General features: G+C 39.2%; 1 protein-coding gene across 1 annotated transcript in view; it reads right to left on the bottom strand.

Annotated features, from left to right (window-relative positions):
• The window catches only part of PDIA5 (protein disulfide isomerase family A member 5), a 186,214-nt gene that overhangs the window by 74,854 nt on the left and 93,242 nt on the right, over window positions 1-18,118 (bottom strand). The window contains exons 6-8 of the mRNA XM_007493796.3: window positions 16,083-16,175; window positions 14,010-14,070; window positions 8,283-8,350 (exon numbers count right to left, since the gene is read on the bottom strand). Of these exons, the coding sequence (XP_007493858.1) occupies window positions 8,283-8,350; window positions 14,010-14,070; window positions 16,083-16,175 (222 nt within the window). The remainder of the gene's footprint in view (window positions 1-8,282; window positions 8,351-14,009; window positions 14,071-16,082; window positions 16,176-18,118) is intronic.

Genomic DNA, 18,118 nt, shown 5'->3' with positions numbered 1-18,118 from the left:
AAGGAGCTGTCTGTGACATACACACAAAACGGAGTTCTTGGACTAGATATCTTTAGGGCACTTTCTAGCTCTTAATTCTATATTCACCAAACATGCCTTGGGCCCTCTTGCCTTTTTTTGTGTGGCTTCCCATGCCTGGAATGTTCTTTCTTATCTGCCAAATCTCACATCCTTCAAGACTGTTCAAACCTTTCCACTTGCTTTCCTAACTTGACATGAGCATTTCTCCAAACTGAATGATTTTTCATTTGATAAATATTTGCTGAGCAACTACTATGTGCTACTGGGGAAGCTGCAAAGACAATCAAGGCTTGGTCCCTGGAAGATGAGACAAGGATATGAATATCTACAGTATGAAGCTGACATAATATAGTCATACCATAAGATCAGTGCAAAGCACTCTCGATGTTTAAAAGAAAGAAACAACCACTGGCTTCATTAAGGAAGGAAAACTATGGATAATGTGATAGTTCTGATTTTGACTAGTAGAAAGAGTAGGGGAGGGCATTGTCTAGAAAGGGAAAGACATAGAAGCAAGAAAGTGAAAGTTGTGCAGGAAGCAGTGTAGCTCACTTTGCATGCCACATAAAGTACATGCCAGAGAATAATGGACATTAGTTTACAAACAAGCCTTGAATGACAGGCTGAAAAAGTTTAGGCACTAATCTGTATGCAATGGAGAACCACTGAAAGGTTTTGTGCCAGAGAATGGAATAATCAATGTCATGGCTAAAGATTAATCTGGAGGCTACATGCAATATGGATTGGAGAGAAGCCGAAGCGAGGAGATCAAGAGAAGGCTGTTACAGTAGTTGAGAACTAAGGTAATAAGCAAGGATAGTGAAAGTAGAATAGAGAGGTACAGATCTGAGAGTCACTGCCAAGGAAGTCTGTAAAGAGTGGGTGACTAACAGGGTACAGTAGTGCAGAAGAGAAAGAAAGAAAACAGTTCCAACATTTCATGACCCAGAGCCTGAGAAAACAGGGATGTTGCTGACCAAAACAGGGATGAAGACAAAGGAGCTGCCTTGGGGCAGTTGGGCGAGAAGCTCTTACCAGCCTGGGGCAGCCAATGGCAAAGGCTTTAATACTCTAAGATAAATTCTAAGGGGCTCATGGGGTACCCAAGGGAAAATTTTCAGTAGGGACTGGAAATGGAGGCCTGGAGTTAAATATTTAGGAGCATATCCATAGTAAAAAGCCAAAGCTAAAGCTGGGGAGTAGAAGAGAACACTGAGATAGCATGCAGAGGAGAAAAGTGGGGATAAGAAAAAAACACCTTAGAAAAATACCTGTCTATATGGAGTAGGAAGACTTTACTTTAGTTACAGTTAAGAGTTTACATTTATCTAAAACTGGTAATTCTTAAACTATGCATATCATAGTTTCATAGATTATGTGCATCATAATTGAGTGTTTTGTGGCAAAAATCACTTACCCAAATACAGCAGTATGACTGTTTATTGTTAATTCTTAGGGGATATAATGACTAAATTTGGAATGCTTTTTCCATCCTGTAGCTTAGTGTTTATATGCAAGCCAGTGACTAATTTTGCATTTTTCCATCCTCTTGACAAAATGGTGCTAAAACCTAGTTTTAGGATATGGAAATATTTCTATTTTGCAAGATAGATAGCCCCCCCCAACCATGATTTGCAAATTTGTCAAATTGACATCCATTTTCAAATGCCACTAAGATGACCAGGCACATACTTGTATGTAAGAAACATGCTAGAGGCAGTAGAAAATATCTTATGTCTATGAGGAGACCAGAATGAAGAACATACAAATGACTTTTTCCAGCTCCTGATTCACAAGTCCTCCTTTAACTATGTCTGCAAAACCAGCAGTATCAAAAGGATTATCTAATTAATCTCCTTAAATAATCAAATACTGCAACCAACCAACCAGACAAAAAAATATTCAAACAAGATGAAATCTGCAGAGTAGGAAAATTTGAACAAGTTCTTTTCAAGAGCGTTTGTTTCTAAACTGGCAAGAGGCTTGAACTTTCGAAGATTTTCATATTCTTTACCCGGCAGACATGTATTGAACAAATTCTGTTGGAAGTGGAATGTACACAGGTAAAAGATCTATACAAAAGAAATTAATGAAGCAGGGTCTTGGGGCACTTAGAGATGAAGGGGCAAATGCTCTGGAAGGGCATTCCACAAAAAGGCAATAAACTCTGATAGTGCAATCAGTACTTTGCAGAAGCACTGGAATAGGAGAAACAGATATACCCTGGAACATAGATCATCAGTAAAACAAGGGAAACTCTACAGAGGAAAGGGGGTTATTAAATATTGCTTTTGCCAATAGGTAATGCAGGAACACGGAAGTGAAAGTGAAAGGGGGGAGAGGATTAATAGATCCTAAATATCCAATTATTAGTACAATGAGATGGCTACTCTGGTTTCAACTTAATGACATTTTTTTCGTTAACTGTTACCATTGTGAATTTTAAAACTATCCCACCCTAATCAGACCATTCTTTAGAAGATCTGATTTAGCTATTTCCTGATCAATAACAATGGAGATACTTGGAATAACAGAATCAGGTCTTGGAAGCTCTACATTCTCCACCCTACTCAGTTTAACAAGATTTTGAAGGTCTACATCAAACTCAAGATTTAATTCTCTGAGGAGATGGCCTTCAACAGACGTGCAAAAAAAAAAAAAAAGCTAAGTCCTCATTGGTACAGATGAGATGCAGAAAAGTGATGTAAAAATTTCCATATAAGGCACATCACTTCCTGCCTCTTTCTCTTTCCCTGGAGAGGTGACTCTGGCTGGCAGCGTGCTAGGCATTTCGACATCTTGGGAGTGGTGGCAGTTATTGTCTGGGTTTTGGTGGTGAGTTTTGTCCTTGACCTGATTCAGGTTCAGGCATCACAGCTGAGCCCCTTTTGGAGTTCAGGTTGATTCCTTCCTCCTTCATACTCCAAACCCTTACTTTCTGGATCTTCTAATCTTCCCATCTGGTACCAGCCAGGTGGGGGAGGGAGAAATCCTTCTCCCTTCTTCTTAATTTTCTCTACTATATCAATTAAATCACCATAAAATTTGGCAGCTGACTTGGGTATTTTATTATTTGGGTTTTTCATTAGGATTTTATAAATAAAATCCTTGGTGACCTAAATTAATTATACATTCAGTCTCAGCCATAATTTCACACTTTACACTGTCTATCTTAGAATCAATACTGTGTTTTGATTCCAAAGCAGAAGAGCAGTAAAGGCTAGGCAATGTAGATTAAATGACTTAGCCAGGGTATCTGATGCTAGATTTGAACCCAGGACCTCCGATCTCTAAGCCTGGATCTCAATCTAAGGAGCCACATAGCTTCCCCTTTATTAATGACACTTTGAAGTATGATATGCTCCAGAAAATTTACAGAAAAGCAAAACTGAATATAAGACCAACTATCCAGAAGGTATCAAAACTAATGGTCCAAGTAAGGCAAAAAAGGCCAGATGATCACCAGGTATGAGAACAGACTAAACCGAGACCTTGTCATAAAAGAGCTAAGGGATCTGGGACTTGGAGACATTTTAATGAATACATACTGATATCTAAGGTCAAACATAAAAAGTAGGTCAGGAATTCAGGGTAATGGTTTAAAAATTAGGAGAGACATAGAGGCAAGAAGTAATAAGAAGTAGACTAGCAGCAAGGATCAAAAACTGAAAAATGAATTTACACAAGTCAGGAAACCATTCATGGACAGTGGTTTTTAAAAATGGGGGAAGGTTCAAAAAAATCAAGCCTTTCCCCAATTGATAAATGGGCAAGAGACATAAATAGGCAATTTTCAGATAAAGAAATCAAAACTATCAATAATTTGTCATTGGAAATCTTGTGCCTTTGAAATATATTTCCCAGGAGTCCACTGACTTCCTGTTATTACACGCTGACATACAAAAGGGGATGAATTTGGTGGGGTTCCTGGTTTCACTCTCTTTTCCTTCCTGTCTCGACTGTGGTTTTTAGAAGGGTTTTAGAACAGGTAGATTAGTGATGGGCACGCAGTTTTATTTTATCATCTTTTTATTTTGTTACTTCTAGTGATCATTAATAAATTTCATAAAATATATTTGAAATTATTGTAGATTATTTTTAATTTTACAATGATGGCAACCACTGAAATTGGAGAAAGAATTCTCAATTCCTACATAAATTCTTGCTGCTCTTTTTTCTTTCCCATTTTTTGCTGGCCACCCCACCCACCTGGCTGCTTTAGTTTGAGTGACTTAGCCAGGAACTCTTGGCAGAAGAGATTAGCAGCTTCTTGAGCCCATCTGATTGAGCCAGTGTTCCTCACTGCTGCCTTACTGCTGCCAATGCAGCCTCCTGGGTTGTCCCAGCCATCCACTCCTGATCCACCTGATTTTCCTGATACCGCTCGCTCCTGCTCCTGCTGCTGTTGCTGGTTGCTGCCGCCACTTCTTTAAAACACACAAGCTTTGGCCCTGCTCAGTCTCTAAAATACATCCAATTTGGGATCCCTCCACACTATGTTCAGTGAGGAATTCTTCCGCACTATGGAAGATCCAAGAGGTATGATAAAAGGAACCTAAATGGATAGGGAAGGAACTTTAAAAAGTCAGGAGATGAAATTTTTAAATCTTTTCAGACTCCATTATTTTATGAAAGTCTCTGTATGTTATTGTATTTTACTGATTATTTGTTTTAAGATTTAATTTTGTTGTTTTAAGTTCATATATTAATCTTATTGATACTATTCTGTTACACTGAATCACTTTAATGTACTGTGCTTTAGCTATTAGATATATTCTGTTACCTTTCCCCTATGACTGTACTGAACAAAATATAATTGTAAAAGCCAATAAACAGCCTTGTCTTCCATTTTGCCTTTGTTAAATTGTCACATAGATGATAAATGCACTCCGTCAACCTGGTTAACAACCTTTGGAGAATTTAATTAGCTAGATATCTCAAATTGATTTTAAGGGGTCTTCAGACTTGATTTTTAGATAACTTGGTTGTTTTTTTTTTTTAACAGCTCTGATTGATCATCTTGCCTGCCTCTGAGTTATTTGTAAAAGAGGTAAAGGGTCCATTTAGTAGCTGAAGTGAAGTGCAATTATAATCCCCACATCTGCATTTATAAAAATGTAATGGATGAGACATATAACAGTCTCATATCAGAGGAGCTGGGAAGTTGTTCCTAGGTTGTGGTACCCCTGGATGGCACCCAAGAGGGAGGAATCTACCATTTATAACTCTTTAGATTTCTCTACCCTTCCACCAGAATGATCTAGATTCTTGGTGATGTTTTAGACCCAAAGGGTTTTTCTCAGTAGTACAGAGGTTTGTATTTGGGGTGGGGGGTGGGGGGTTCCTCTGCCACATTTTGTAATGATAGCCGTAATAGACTTTGTTAAAAATATCTCAGCCATGGTCAAAAGATTTGCTACACCTGAAAAACTTGCGACAAGTATCCATCAGCTTCTAAGGTTTTTTTTTTTTTAACTCACACAGCAGATTCATGTGAATCCTAATGATAGTGGGTTCGTTTGCTATTGTCATTAAATGGGCTATTATAACTTTGGGGATTTTGATACTTCTTGAATGTGCATTACCTGCATTACTACTGTTTTATAAATCTGTTACTTTGTAAAAAAAAAAATCATTTGCACTTACACCATGGATCATGGTCAAGTTAAAAAGGAAATGGATCTCATTTTTTGGTGAGGAAGCTTTGTATTCTACCTCTTCTTGGCTGACACAGTGTGTCATTGATTGCAAGCTATATATATTTTTATTTTTAAAACATTTTTATTATTGTTTTCCTTGCATGTGCAATATAGTATTTGAGTTTTATTTTTTCTTTCTTTCCTTTTTGTATTTGAAGCATGTCATCAGTATTAAGAAGATTTTCTTTAACTTTTTTGAGTAACTTTTTTGCAGTAATATAAATTTAAAATGTCCATTAATCTAATGTCAATGCATATCCAAAAAAGCTTTAGACTATAAAAATGATGCCACTGATTGTTTTAAAAAAAAATTGGGGGTGGGGGCGCTAGGTAGCTCAGTGGATTGAGAGTCAAGCCTAGAGATGGAAGTCCTAGGTTCAAATCTGGCCTCAAACACTTCCCAGATGTGTGACTCTGGGCAAGTCACTTGACCCCCATTGCCAAGCCCTTACCACTCTTCTGCTTTGGAGCCAATACACAGTATTGACTACAAGACAGAAGGTAAGGGCTTATAAAAAAAAAATTATGGGACTTTGCTTAATGATTCTGATTCCAAAAAAGGGGATACAAAAAGAGCCATTATACAGTGCCAAAGAAGCACAGTTACCTGCATAGTGCCAATAGAGTATGAGGTCAAAGAGACCAACCATTCCCAGTGGGATTGATGAAATTTTGAACCAAGACAAGAGAACTTAAACTTGTTTGGGGTTCAAGGTTGTGGCTGTTTTGACATGTGTCAGAGGCAAGACTTCCCCAAATCCCACATTTTATCAAATAACTCACTTTGACTGCCTTCCTGGCTCCCATAGTCTAGTCTCTTTTCTGTCTTACATAGTCTGGCAAACTTTCTGTAGTCCTGGCTACTGATTGGGTAAGTGCATAATTAGATAAACCACTTTAATTGGGTGCTGATTCAAGGACTTCTGTTATAGGTTTATTTTTCTTTACTTGGACTTTTTACACATAAGACACTGATATCTTATATTTCATCCAGAAGTTATTTTTTCTCTTTTATTTGGATTTTTTGATATTTTTGATTTCTCTTGCTAATTGATTCATATACCTCACAACTCGGCCATGCATCCCTAAGTGATCCCTGTGTTTTTCACCATCCTACTCAGGGGGGAATGTATTATTATCCTATTATACAATGTTCTGGGAATAATTTTAGGATAAGAAAACATGCTACCTTTCCAAATCCATAAAGTGAACTGTTTGGAGAAGGTACCATGAAAAGGTCTGAACAGACCACATGCTGCACCAGAAGATTAAGAGTAAACTTTGAGTTATAGTGAAATTGAACTGTGGGGGTTGAACACATTTATTTTGTATGTATACTATTATGCCAAGGGGACTGCCCCCTAATTGGCTTTTTGTCAAAGTGACTAGCAATCATTGATAGTTCCATTCTATCCATTTTCTCCTTAATCCTCTGCAATCTGTTTTGCTGCCACCTCTCTACTGTGAATCTTAAAAATTCTCAGACTCTACCTTGGAACATTTGGTTAAGGCAATTCCTTAAAAGTCAACAACGGGGGGCAGCTGGGTAGCTCAGTGGATTGAGAGCCAGACCTAGAGACGGGAGGTCCTAGGTTCAAATCTGACCTCAGACACTTCCCAGCTGTGTGACCCTGGGCAAGTCACTTGACCCCCATTGCCTAGCCCTTACCACTCTTCTACCTTGGAGCCAATACACAGCATTGACTCCAAAGAGGAAAGGTAAGAGTTTAAAAAAAAAAGTCAACAACGAACTAATTTTCAAATCTAATGGATTTTTCTTAGTCCTCATTCTGATTGATCTCTATGCAGAAAAGATGTCATTGTTGTCCACTCCCTCCCTTCTGGAAACTGTCTCTTTCTTTAGCTTCAGATACCACATTTTTTTGTTTTCACTCCTACTTCTTTGATAGTTCCTTCTTTATTGAGTCTAAGGATATTAAATATTAAGGTGAAGGTATCCCAAAGTTTTTAATCTTGACCCTCTTCCTCTTTTCTATCATCTTTCTCCTGATTATCTCACTTATTCCTACAATTTCAACTATCATATTTATGCAGATGTCTTCATGATCCTAACCTTAGACTGATGTTACCTTGTCCCTTCTATTGTCTTAAATTCTCTGACCACTTACTTGAAATGTTGGAATGGTCTTTTGATTGGCTTTCCTTCCTCAACTGTATGTCATCATTATCTTTCTGGATTCCTACTGCTGGGTGGTCTCCTGACCTGATTATGTACTATCTGAATTTTCCCTACCACTTGCTTATGTGTTACCCATTTTTGGCTTGTAGGGGACACTATCAATCCCACTCCAGGTTTCATCCTGCTGCTGACTCCCCAGCATGCCTTTTCTTTGCAGAACTGAGAGACCTCTTACATCATATAACACATTTTGCCCTGTATTACACTAAGTGTACATAGGACATTCTCTTCCAGTGAGCAGATATAGCAGCTTTCAATGTTTCTATTTTCTATTTTTTGCCTCTTCCCACCATTTCTGTTGATACACTAGTCTTCAGAAAAGACTTGTCCCCATGGTGCCCAGCAAGTAGCATGTCACTTACGTGGGTGCCTTTTAGTTCTGTGGCTGCCTGCTGGAAAGATGGCATCATCCGCTTACACATGGCACACCCTGCATAACAATCAAGAGAAAAGTAAGGCATGATTATCTGTGATGTGGAGTCATCATCTTCAACCTTTTCTTCCTGTCCTATGTAATCATAAGATTACAGTTTTGGGGGGCAGCTGGGTAGCTCAGTGGATTGAGAGCCAGACCTAGAGACGGGAGGTCCTAGGTTCAAATCTGGCCTCAGACACTTCCTAGTGGTGTGACCCTGGGCAAGTCACTTGACCCCCATTGCCTAGCCCTTACCACTCTTCTGCCTTGGAGCCAATACACAGTATTGACTCCAAGACAGAAGGTGAGGGTTTTCTTAAAAAAAAAAAAAAGATTACAGTTTTGGGAGCTTAGATATTTAGACAATATTTAAATATTAGATATTTAGATATGTTACCTAATTTAACCCTCTCCATTTTATCAATAAGGAAACCAAAAACCAGAGATTAATTTGCTCAAGATCACACAAGTCATTAAATGGGCAGATGGATGGAATACTCTTTTATTAAGCTCCTATTCTCTGCCAGTATGGGACTCAGTTCTTCATAATTTTTATCTTATTTGAACCTCACAGCAACACTGTGAAGCAATTATTATCCCCCTCCCTAGACAATGAATCCACAGTCTCTACTATGTACCCAGAACCATGCTAGCTAGATTATTAACTTCTCTGTATTTTATAGTCTCAGAGTTGCCAAGGGCAATGAGAGGTTCAGTGACTTGTCCAAGGTCACACAGCTAATGTTTCTCAAGAGGTAGCCCTTACAGGTAGGTAGCATAGTAAACAGAGTGCCAGGCCTGGAGCTGGAAAGACCTGAGTTCAAATCTGCCTCAGATACTTCCTAGCTATGTGACCCTGGTCAAGTCACTTAACCCCAGTTCTTAGCTCTTATTGCTCTTCTTCACTAGAATTGATACAGAAGAGAAAGGTTAAAAAAAAAAAAGAGGTGGGCCTTAAACTTAAAAAAAGTCTTCCTGACCATGAAGCCAGCTCTTTCCATTATGTCAAGGTATCAGACAACATAAGACATATTCCTTGCCTTCAAGTCACTTACAATCTTGTTGGGTTGATAGAACTCATTAAACAAACGTTAAATGTTAAATTGTTTGCTACTAACTATATGTGTAATTGATATTCATTAACTCAGTCTTGTGTGTTTGGAAAACAATTCACTAAAACACTAAATTATATTGGCTGATTTTAATTCTGTGCCAGGCTCCCTAAACTGTTCAGACCATTCACTGCCCAATGACCAGCTCAGTAAATACACACTAACATCACTATAAGCTTAAATGCAATGTCATTAGGAAGGAAAACATGCCATTAAAAATCAAACAGTGTATTCCAGAACAACAGATATTAGGATTATTTCTACCACTGCTCTCCATCATTAACAGGAATAATTTTTTAAAATAACAATAAAGAATGAGTCCACAAAGGAATTGGCCTTTAGAGCATGGTGCAAAGAATATAGAAGTGGGTATCACAATTCCAGAATTTATTCCTGGTTTCTTAGACTAAGAGAATCTGAGAATTATAGATCTACAATTAGTTTGCTATGTGACCTTGGTTATGTCCCTTGGCTTTTCTTCTCTCTTTTGTAAAGTTGTGAAAGCTGGACTAAATGAGCTCTATGACTCTTTCCCAATATGGTTGAAAAATAATTTATAGAATGATTTTGAGAATACTAGAAATTAGGATTACCCAGACCATTGTCCCCTACTATTAGCAGGGATAATTTAAAAAACTGACTTCAAAACACCCTGCTGGAGATGGAGGGAATTTTTTTAATAAGCTCCTATTATAGAGGGAATGGGCTTTGTTATATGGTTGTATTCTGGGGCTCTATGATGTCCTTTGCCAGACAAAGTCATACATGAAACTGATTCTTCTTTTGGGGAAGTTGGGACTCAAAAGTCTATTTAATGTTATACTGTATTGTCAGGAGTGTGGAAAAGGTGCCACCTTCATTTCAGCTCAGCCTCAGGAGATTGATAGAGCACCCACATCTCAGACGTCACATAGATAGTAAAAATCATAGAGGTCATTTTGAAATCATTTAAACTCCCCCGTCCTTCAATCATATTAAGTATTCTGCAATGATCATGCAGAAGAAGAGACAGTTCCCTTTGCAGACACAGGCAGTTCCTAAAGGCCCATATTGCTTGCTAATTTAACAGATGCTGTGCTGAAACAGGTTTTGAGAAGTGTCTGATAGCTTCAGAAGCCGAAGAAGAAGCCATGCGAAGTGTCAAACAGCAGATTCCCATTGCCAGGCACTACTGGGGGACAAAGGGGCCGTGTGTCAGCACTGCCAGCGCTGCCAAGGCCTGCTTCAGGCTAACACGTCTCAGCAGGAAGTGAGTGGGATAAGGAAAATGGGACAATCTCCTCCTCCTGGAGTACATCCTAGAGAGTAGGGTGGAAATTCTCAAATACTCAGAAGCTAAGCACTATTGTGGACAATTCTGGGCTCAAAGTGAAAAGATCTAGATTCAAGTAGCACTTTGTGGAACCCCAGGCAAGGCATTCAAGTTCTCAGTGCCCTAAAGCCCCTCTCTCTAAGGTGCAAAGCAGCTACTGTTCTAAAGTAATAAGGGATTTCTTCACGTAAAATTCCCTACTAGGAATGATGCTCGATATGGTTCATGTGATCATCCCTCCTCCTTCTCTCTCTACCACTTCCTGAACTGGCATGGAAAGCCAGACAGACTAGGAGAGGTGGAACCAAAGGTATAATTCTCATTTGCTTAAAGGTTGCAACATCTTCTTTCCACAAGAGGTGGGGAAAAGTAGACCTCTAAAAACTCAGGTCTTAAAAATGCTTGTTGGCTGATTGATATCTATTCACTCATCCATCAGTTGATGAAAAATGTGAGGGAAAAGAATGTTAGGATTATCTGGGGAACTGTCCCCACCATAGAGATCCATAAAGATGAAAAGGGGGGAAATCCCCTGAGCTCAGTTGGATTCACATTCTCTAGGAGAATAAGCCTGGAGAAATGTGCATTGGAATATCAGTGAACTCTCCTGAGAAGGGATTATTTGGCTGAGGTTCAAAGAATTTCCTAACCCCTTCCCTATCTGTATTAGAAATAAGAACAGTGGAGACCTGTGGAAGGAATAACTTAAACAATGTGGGTGATTAGGGAGGCTTGCTGGGACATTATTTGATTACTAGCAGATTTTTCCCACCATTGAAAGAGAATAGAGGCTATAAAGGTGAGATGCAGTTGGGCTCCCACTAGAAGAATAAAAGAATGTTTTTGGTGTCAGGCTCTCAAAATGACAGCTGCTAAAAATCACTCCTAAAGGGATTGTGGGTGGGTTTATAAGGATGGGAGAAAAGAGGAATAGCATCTGCTCTCTTATCATAAGGCTGAACCCTCTGCCATCTCACCTATCCTCCTGTCAGAAAAATTCAGGAGGTGATTCCCAGAGAGCATGCCTGTAATCCTGACTGCATCAGCCCAATTTAACAAATCTCAGAGCATTATTACCTCCCTCCCAATCTCCCTATCAGGTACCAGGAACACATCCACTCATTAGGGAACAAGACATATTCAGTTCAAACTTACACTAAATTATCTCTGGCTACTTCCTCAGAATACCCTACCTGCACCCCAGGCTCTGAATCACCAACCCAAAGGGATTACATAAAGAGAAGTCATTGCCACCAAGTGAGAAGGAAGATGGACAGATGGGCTCTCAGGAAGGTAATCTGTGACAGAGAGAGAAATAAGTTGAAGAGAACTTAGAAGATCAAGGATATTAAAAAAGAAAACACAGCAAATCATCCAAAGAATATTTACTACTTCTCAAAAATAGCAGTTGATAAAGTCTTCCAAACTAAGTTAGCTTAGAAAGCAGAAAAGGGATCCTTTAGGAAATAAAGAGAGGCCAGAATGGAGAAGATTTGTTAGTTGTTCCAAGACCAAAGCCCTGAAGAGTTCTAGGGAAGTGTGGTAGAGTGGAAAGAGCATTGAATTTAGAATCAAAGGTTCAAATGCCAGTTCTGCTAACTTACTCTGTGTGACCATGGGCAAGTCACTTATTGTCTCCAGGCATCATTTTTCTTGTCAACAAAATGAAAGTGTTGGACTAGATAATCTCCAGAATCCATTTGAGTTCTAAATCCTGTGACTTATGATACAATACAAGCTAAACAAAAAGCCAAAAAATAAATAGAAACTCTGAGATAGTCTTGTGGAGCTATAAGGCATAAGGTCAGAGCATAGAAGAAGAAAGGCTTGCCCAAAGCCACAAATTGGGCAGGATGGGGCTGGTGGCAGCAACAAGAGACGGTCTTGGGAGCCAATCTGTCTTCATGAGCAGTCTCAGGCCCCAATCAGTCACAGTAGCCAGGCTCCAAGAGACAAAGTAAGGTTCAAGGGTCCATGAGAGATATTAATAATTGTGTGCACAAAGAATAAAGGCTATGAACAAGGTAGAAGGACAAATTCTGTTCCAATAAGGCTTCAGAGAAGAATCTGTCTTTAAAGGATAGAAAAGAAATAGGGCAATGGTAATCTTCATGTGCTCCAATTCATATCCCAACACTCCAACACACCCATCTTCTCAAATATGTGTCCCCATATTTATGCATACACACACATGCACATACCCTTTTGATATCTTTTTAAAAATCTCAAGTTACATAGGATGTTAGGGTTAGAACGGATTAACTAATCACTTTATGGAAAAGGAAACTGAGGCTGCGGAGAAGACTTGTGGTTGCCCAGGTGAAAAGTGGCAGAGCCAGGCCTGGTTTCCTGCCTGGTCTTAAGAATCCCATAGTTGGTTTGTTTTTTTTTAACCCTTACCTTCCATCTTAGAATCAATACTGTGTATTGGTTCCAAGGCAGAAGAGCGGTAAGGGCTAGGCAATGGGACTCAAGTGACTTGCCCAGGGTCACACAGTGAGGAAGTATTTGAGGCCAGATTTGAACTAAGGACCTCCCATCTCCAGGCCTGACTCTCTATCCACTATGCCACCCAGCTGCTCCTGAGCTCCATGTTCTTTACGCTCCACCACACTGAATTCCACTTCAGATGAAGGGAAGGCACCCGTGGCATGCTCCCACTTTCTGCTTGGTCACTTAGTGACATATTTAAGTAACAAAACAACGAGGCATCCAAGAGTACCCACCCTACATCCCAAGCACAAGTAAGTAACTAATTGCAGTGATCCAAAATAAAAACAGTCTTTTGGAATGTGAAAAAAAGCAGGATCATCAGAAAGAAGAAACTTTCATGTGTGGCTTCAGAGTTTCTGAATGGAAAGAATGACAATGATGAGGGAAACAAAAGTAGGGAACAACTGTGTATTTTCAGGCATGCAAAGAATATCTGGAACTAAAGGGAAACTCAGGTATATGGAAAGGAAAAAGCTACAGATGTGAAGGGGAAAGGGTGAGGGGGAGCAGAATGAAGACAGAATACACAATGAGCTCTGGGTTCTGCAGGAGGGAGAACTGTATATTAAGAGGGGAATAGCCAAAAGGAAAAATGAAGACAAATGAAGATAGGGAAATGAGAACCAAGATACTAAAGTTAATCCTCTGGGATAATGGCAAATATCTGAGTAAAGTCTACTCCCCACCCCCAGCTCTTAGGCGGGAAAAGGAACCAAAGATCAACCAAGACCCCTAAACCAGGTCTCTGGTGACTCACAAGGGGCATAGAACATCATCAGAAGAGGTTTGTCATCCTTCTTCACAATCCGTCTGAATTCCTGAGAGGAAAAAACAAAAAATGTATGTAAATAAAAACATAGGAGAACAAGGTATAGCAGTATTCATAAAAAGGAGAGTGAAACTTTAAAAAATCTTACCCAAGTTATTTTAACATATATACAAAGTGAAAACATGTTAGCATCCATGCTATAAAACCTGAATGGGTTCTTGCATAAGCCTATATCTCCATGAAAGATCACAACTATATACATATTTCTGGGATATCAGATAACTCCCAAGTAGTTTTTCTAAAGGATCGGGGAACCACTGTGGATGATCCAAAACATAGGACAATCAAGACATGAGTCATGCTTTGTTTAGAGATGTACACCACACAGATTCAAAATTTCAGATTCTTCCATTTTTGTCTCATTTTGTAGATGAGAAAACTTCAGACTCAGAGGAGTTAGACAACTTCTCTGTGATCTCTCAGCTAGAACCAGTGTCCTGAGGGCCCTTCAATGTACTTGACCTTTCTAGGTATCAGAAATATCTCCCCAACAGTGTTCAGGATAACAACAAGAAAATGAGGTCACATTTCTGAAATTTACACCATCTGTCAATGAGGAAAGAGAACCCACAAGTGTGTTCCCAAGAAGGGGAAATCTCTGAAGGCTGAAACATTGGACATAATCAAGTAGTTGGAAGTTAACTGTCCAGCTGTTGAGACTCTCACATTCCCCCAAGGCTAAATTCACTTTAGAATACTGCTTTTATGAAAGAAGAGGGCATAACTTAGGACATCAGAAAAAGAACATTGGAAGAAAGTATCATCAAAGCAACACAAACAATGAAAAACTTTTTTTTTTAAATTCAAGCTTCAAAATAGGTATTTGAGAGTGTTGGGACAAAGGGATTAAGGTTAAGGATAGCTGGGAAGACCATGACTTATGTCCAGACAGAGAAGAGAGAAAAGCAGGTATGGGGATGGTTGAACATTGTAGGGAAAGCTCCAAACCCTGAAAGAGACCAATATCCTTAGTCCTCTGTCTCTAGCAATTTCTGAGAATAGGTATCCAGCAGCTAAGTGGGCCAAGGAAGCAGAAATGAATAAGGACATTCCCTTACACCTCTTCTATCACAGAGGCACTCACTATAAAGGGTCGAATTGGGCTGAAGTGATGTCAGGATATATATTATACCTCAAAATTGTTTTTCTAGCTACTTGCTGATGCTTGAAATTTCTTTAACAATGAAAATGTCTTTTATCTCATAACTAAAGGTTCAAAATGCAAATAACCTGAGATGCAACTCACAAAGAAAAGGAACTAATTCATTCTAAAGAGTGAACCAGTCAATAAAATAAGTGTGCAATGGTGCTATTTTGATAGGAAATGGGGACACTGGAGTCATAAAATATGAGAAAAGTTCCCATCAAAGGTAGAAAATACACAGAAGCAGAGCTGGATAGACACCCGCTTCACAATTTTGCTAAGGCACAGTACCATTTATCTCCAACTGGGCACCAAATTGAAGCTGTGAGCATAGACGGTTTAGTCCCATGTAATTTGATTAAAAAAAAAAAAAGATTCCAACTTAACTGTATGATACATGCCAACATTGCTTCAAATGATATGTGTAGAGCTTAGTTTAAAAACAAACAAAAAATGATGGCCAACTTTGCCAAAAAGAAGCTCTGTTCCTAGAAGCTTTATTACTTATAGTTTTATTGACCTCATCTACAACTCATCTGTATAAACTTACTATTATTTGCAAACAAGTTAGAAAGACAGAGATGGCAGGCAGCCTGTCATTTACCCTCTATCACTTAAATTTCAGAAAATGAAATAAGTACTAAAGATACCCCCCCACCTCCCACAACAGAACCCAGGAAGCCGACTCCCTGAAAGGAAAGCATAAGCAATCTGAAATGCTATGTTTCAGTTTTCTGAATTTTCTCAGTTTGCCCCGTTTATTTTCTTCTCGAGTGACTTGCAACAGTCTGGACTCAATTATGGAAGTAAATTCCAACATAAATAAGAATTCATTTGGTTTGGGGAAATTGAAATACCTTTTCACTGTCAACATGGACAACATCTTTTGCTTCAGGATCTTCTTCCCAAAGTGGAGCCCCTTCAGGATCCTTCAGAAAGGCCACGATGGACTAAAACAGGAAAGAAGAGAGAAAAAAAGCATTTTATCTGAGATGTGACAGAAACCCAGGATGCCCGGCTCTTGTCCTTGTACATGCCAGGGTTTCCTAAAGCTTATCACCTATATGGTTCTGTCTCACGACCAACACAACTGCATAACAAAGATCAAATGTTGTCTGTCTGTTAAAAAAGAAGGACCAACTAGTATCCATTGCTTTCTTTCCCTCACTCAACTTTCAAAAAGGCCTTTCACTAACTTAAATAGGCCTTTCACTAACTCTGGTCAAACTGATCCATGTGTAGGTTGTGTCTACACAAATAAGGCAATTGTTTAGACAGTTCAAACCAGAAAGACACATTTATGCCTCAATTACAAAATCTCATCTCCTCAAAGATGCCTCCCCTAATTGGAAGAGAGATGACAACTTACACCCACACTACCCTGTCTAAACAGCGAAGTCCCATGACTCCTTCCCACTCACTGTGTCACTGAGACTGCCTATACATAACATAATTATATAATCTTAACAGATTGTTACCTGTTTAGTATTTATATTAGCCTCATGTTAATTAATGTATATTCTCCTCTCCATGTCTGCCTGCATCACTGTCTCCAACTGGGAACTCCCTGAAGAAAGAGTTTATGTCTGCATCATTTTTTCTCTACAGTACTTAACACCTTTACACCTGCAGAAAGGTTTACGGCAATACAGAATTGTTTAATCACTTAATCTCTCAGGCCTTCAGTATTCTGTTTATATTTGTTTATAAAAAATTTGGCAATGTTGGACTGGATGGTCTTTAAGATCCCTTCCAACTCCAAATAAAATCTCTACTCCAAAGATGGATGCTTAATGAAAAAAGGATTTGGGAGATTATTTCAGTAATTGTCTTAACTTTCTAGTTCATCTGAAGGATGTGTGCAGGAAAGGGATATGATCACTCCCTTCTGTTGACCCCCTGGAGTATTACACGGTTCAAGGACCACTAGTCCCCCAGTGGAAGCCTCTCCAACTTTCCCCCTAGTGTCCATCAAGTATCTTAATGAAGTAATAATAAAGGAGACAGGAAGCAACTGTATAAGGACTACATCGATCACAACCGCTCCAGTATTTCTGAAGCAACAACTCAAAAGTTGCATCATCAGATTACTGAGTAAGGCCATCTTGTGTTAAATCTCTAGTGAACAGGGAGGCTAGTTTTAAACATCCTCTGAGTTTCTGTACCCATTGTCGCTTATAGGATGAGCTATCAATAAAAATGTTTGATGCTGGTTGATAGCTCAGTCAGCCAATGACTACAGCAAAAAGGGGAGAAAGGAAGTTGCAAATAGAGTAATTACTTATGGATTCTCTCAGTATGTCTGCTTTCAGCACTGGTCCACTAGCATTGATGGCACAAAGAGCCAGAAATAGCCATTCCCTTTCCTTTGAAGAACCTTAAGAAGGCATAGGAAGCAGGATCTGACAGAAGCAGCAAACACAAAAAGGTGTTAAATGTCACCTCAGCCCCTATCCCTCAAAGCCAGAGGAGGAGAGATGTCAAACTCTGTGTTAAACAAGATACAATTCTCAGCTTTCCCTGATCTGCTCAAGCAAGTGCCTTCTATTTCTAAGGACACCTTTTCAGTAAGCTTCAGTGAACAGAATGACAGTCTTGGGGCAGAAGGGGATGACAGGAGAGAATCCTTTAAATGGGATTACACTCTTAGTTCTTATCCACTTAGTAAATTCCTGGAGAGGGCCTTAGGGAGACTTGTCTCATTTTGAAAATCTGTTATCTGGAAACAGCTGTTATGGAAAAATTGGGAGGAGGGCCAAGAATTAGAAGGACTTAATTCATTCAATTTCCTCATCCAGCCAAAAAAAGAAGAGTTGTGAAGTACCTGCTGGCATCAGAAGAGAAGAATCAACCTTTCTTTCTACCGTAGTCAAAAAGATTATTTCCTGGCCAG

This window comes from Monodelphis domestica, chromosome 4, assembly GCF_027887165.1.
Source record: "Monodelphis domestica isolate mMonDom1 chromosome 4, mMonDom1.pri, whole genome shotgun sequence".
NCBI lineage: Eukaryota > Metazoa > Chordata > Mammalia > Didelphimorphia > Didelphidae > Monodelphis > Monodelphis domestica.
The sequence above is the reverse complement of the archived record's forward strand: the minus strand, read 5'-3'. Positions and strand labels throughout refer to the sequence as shown.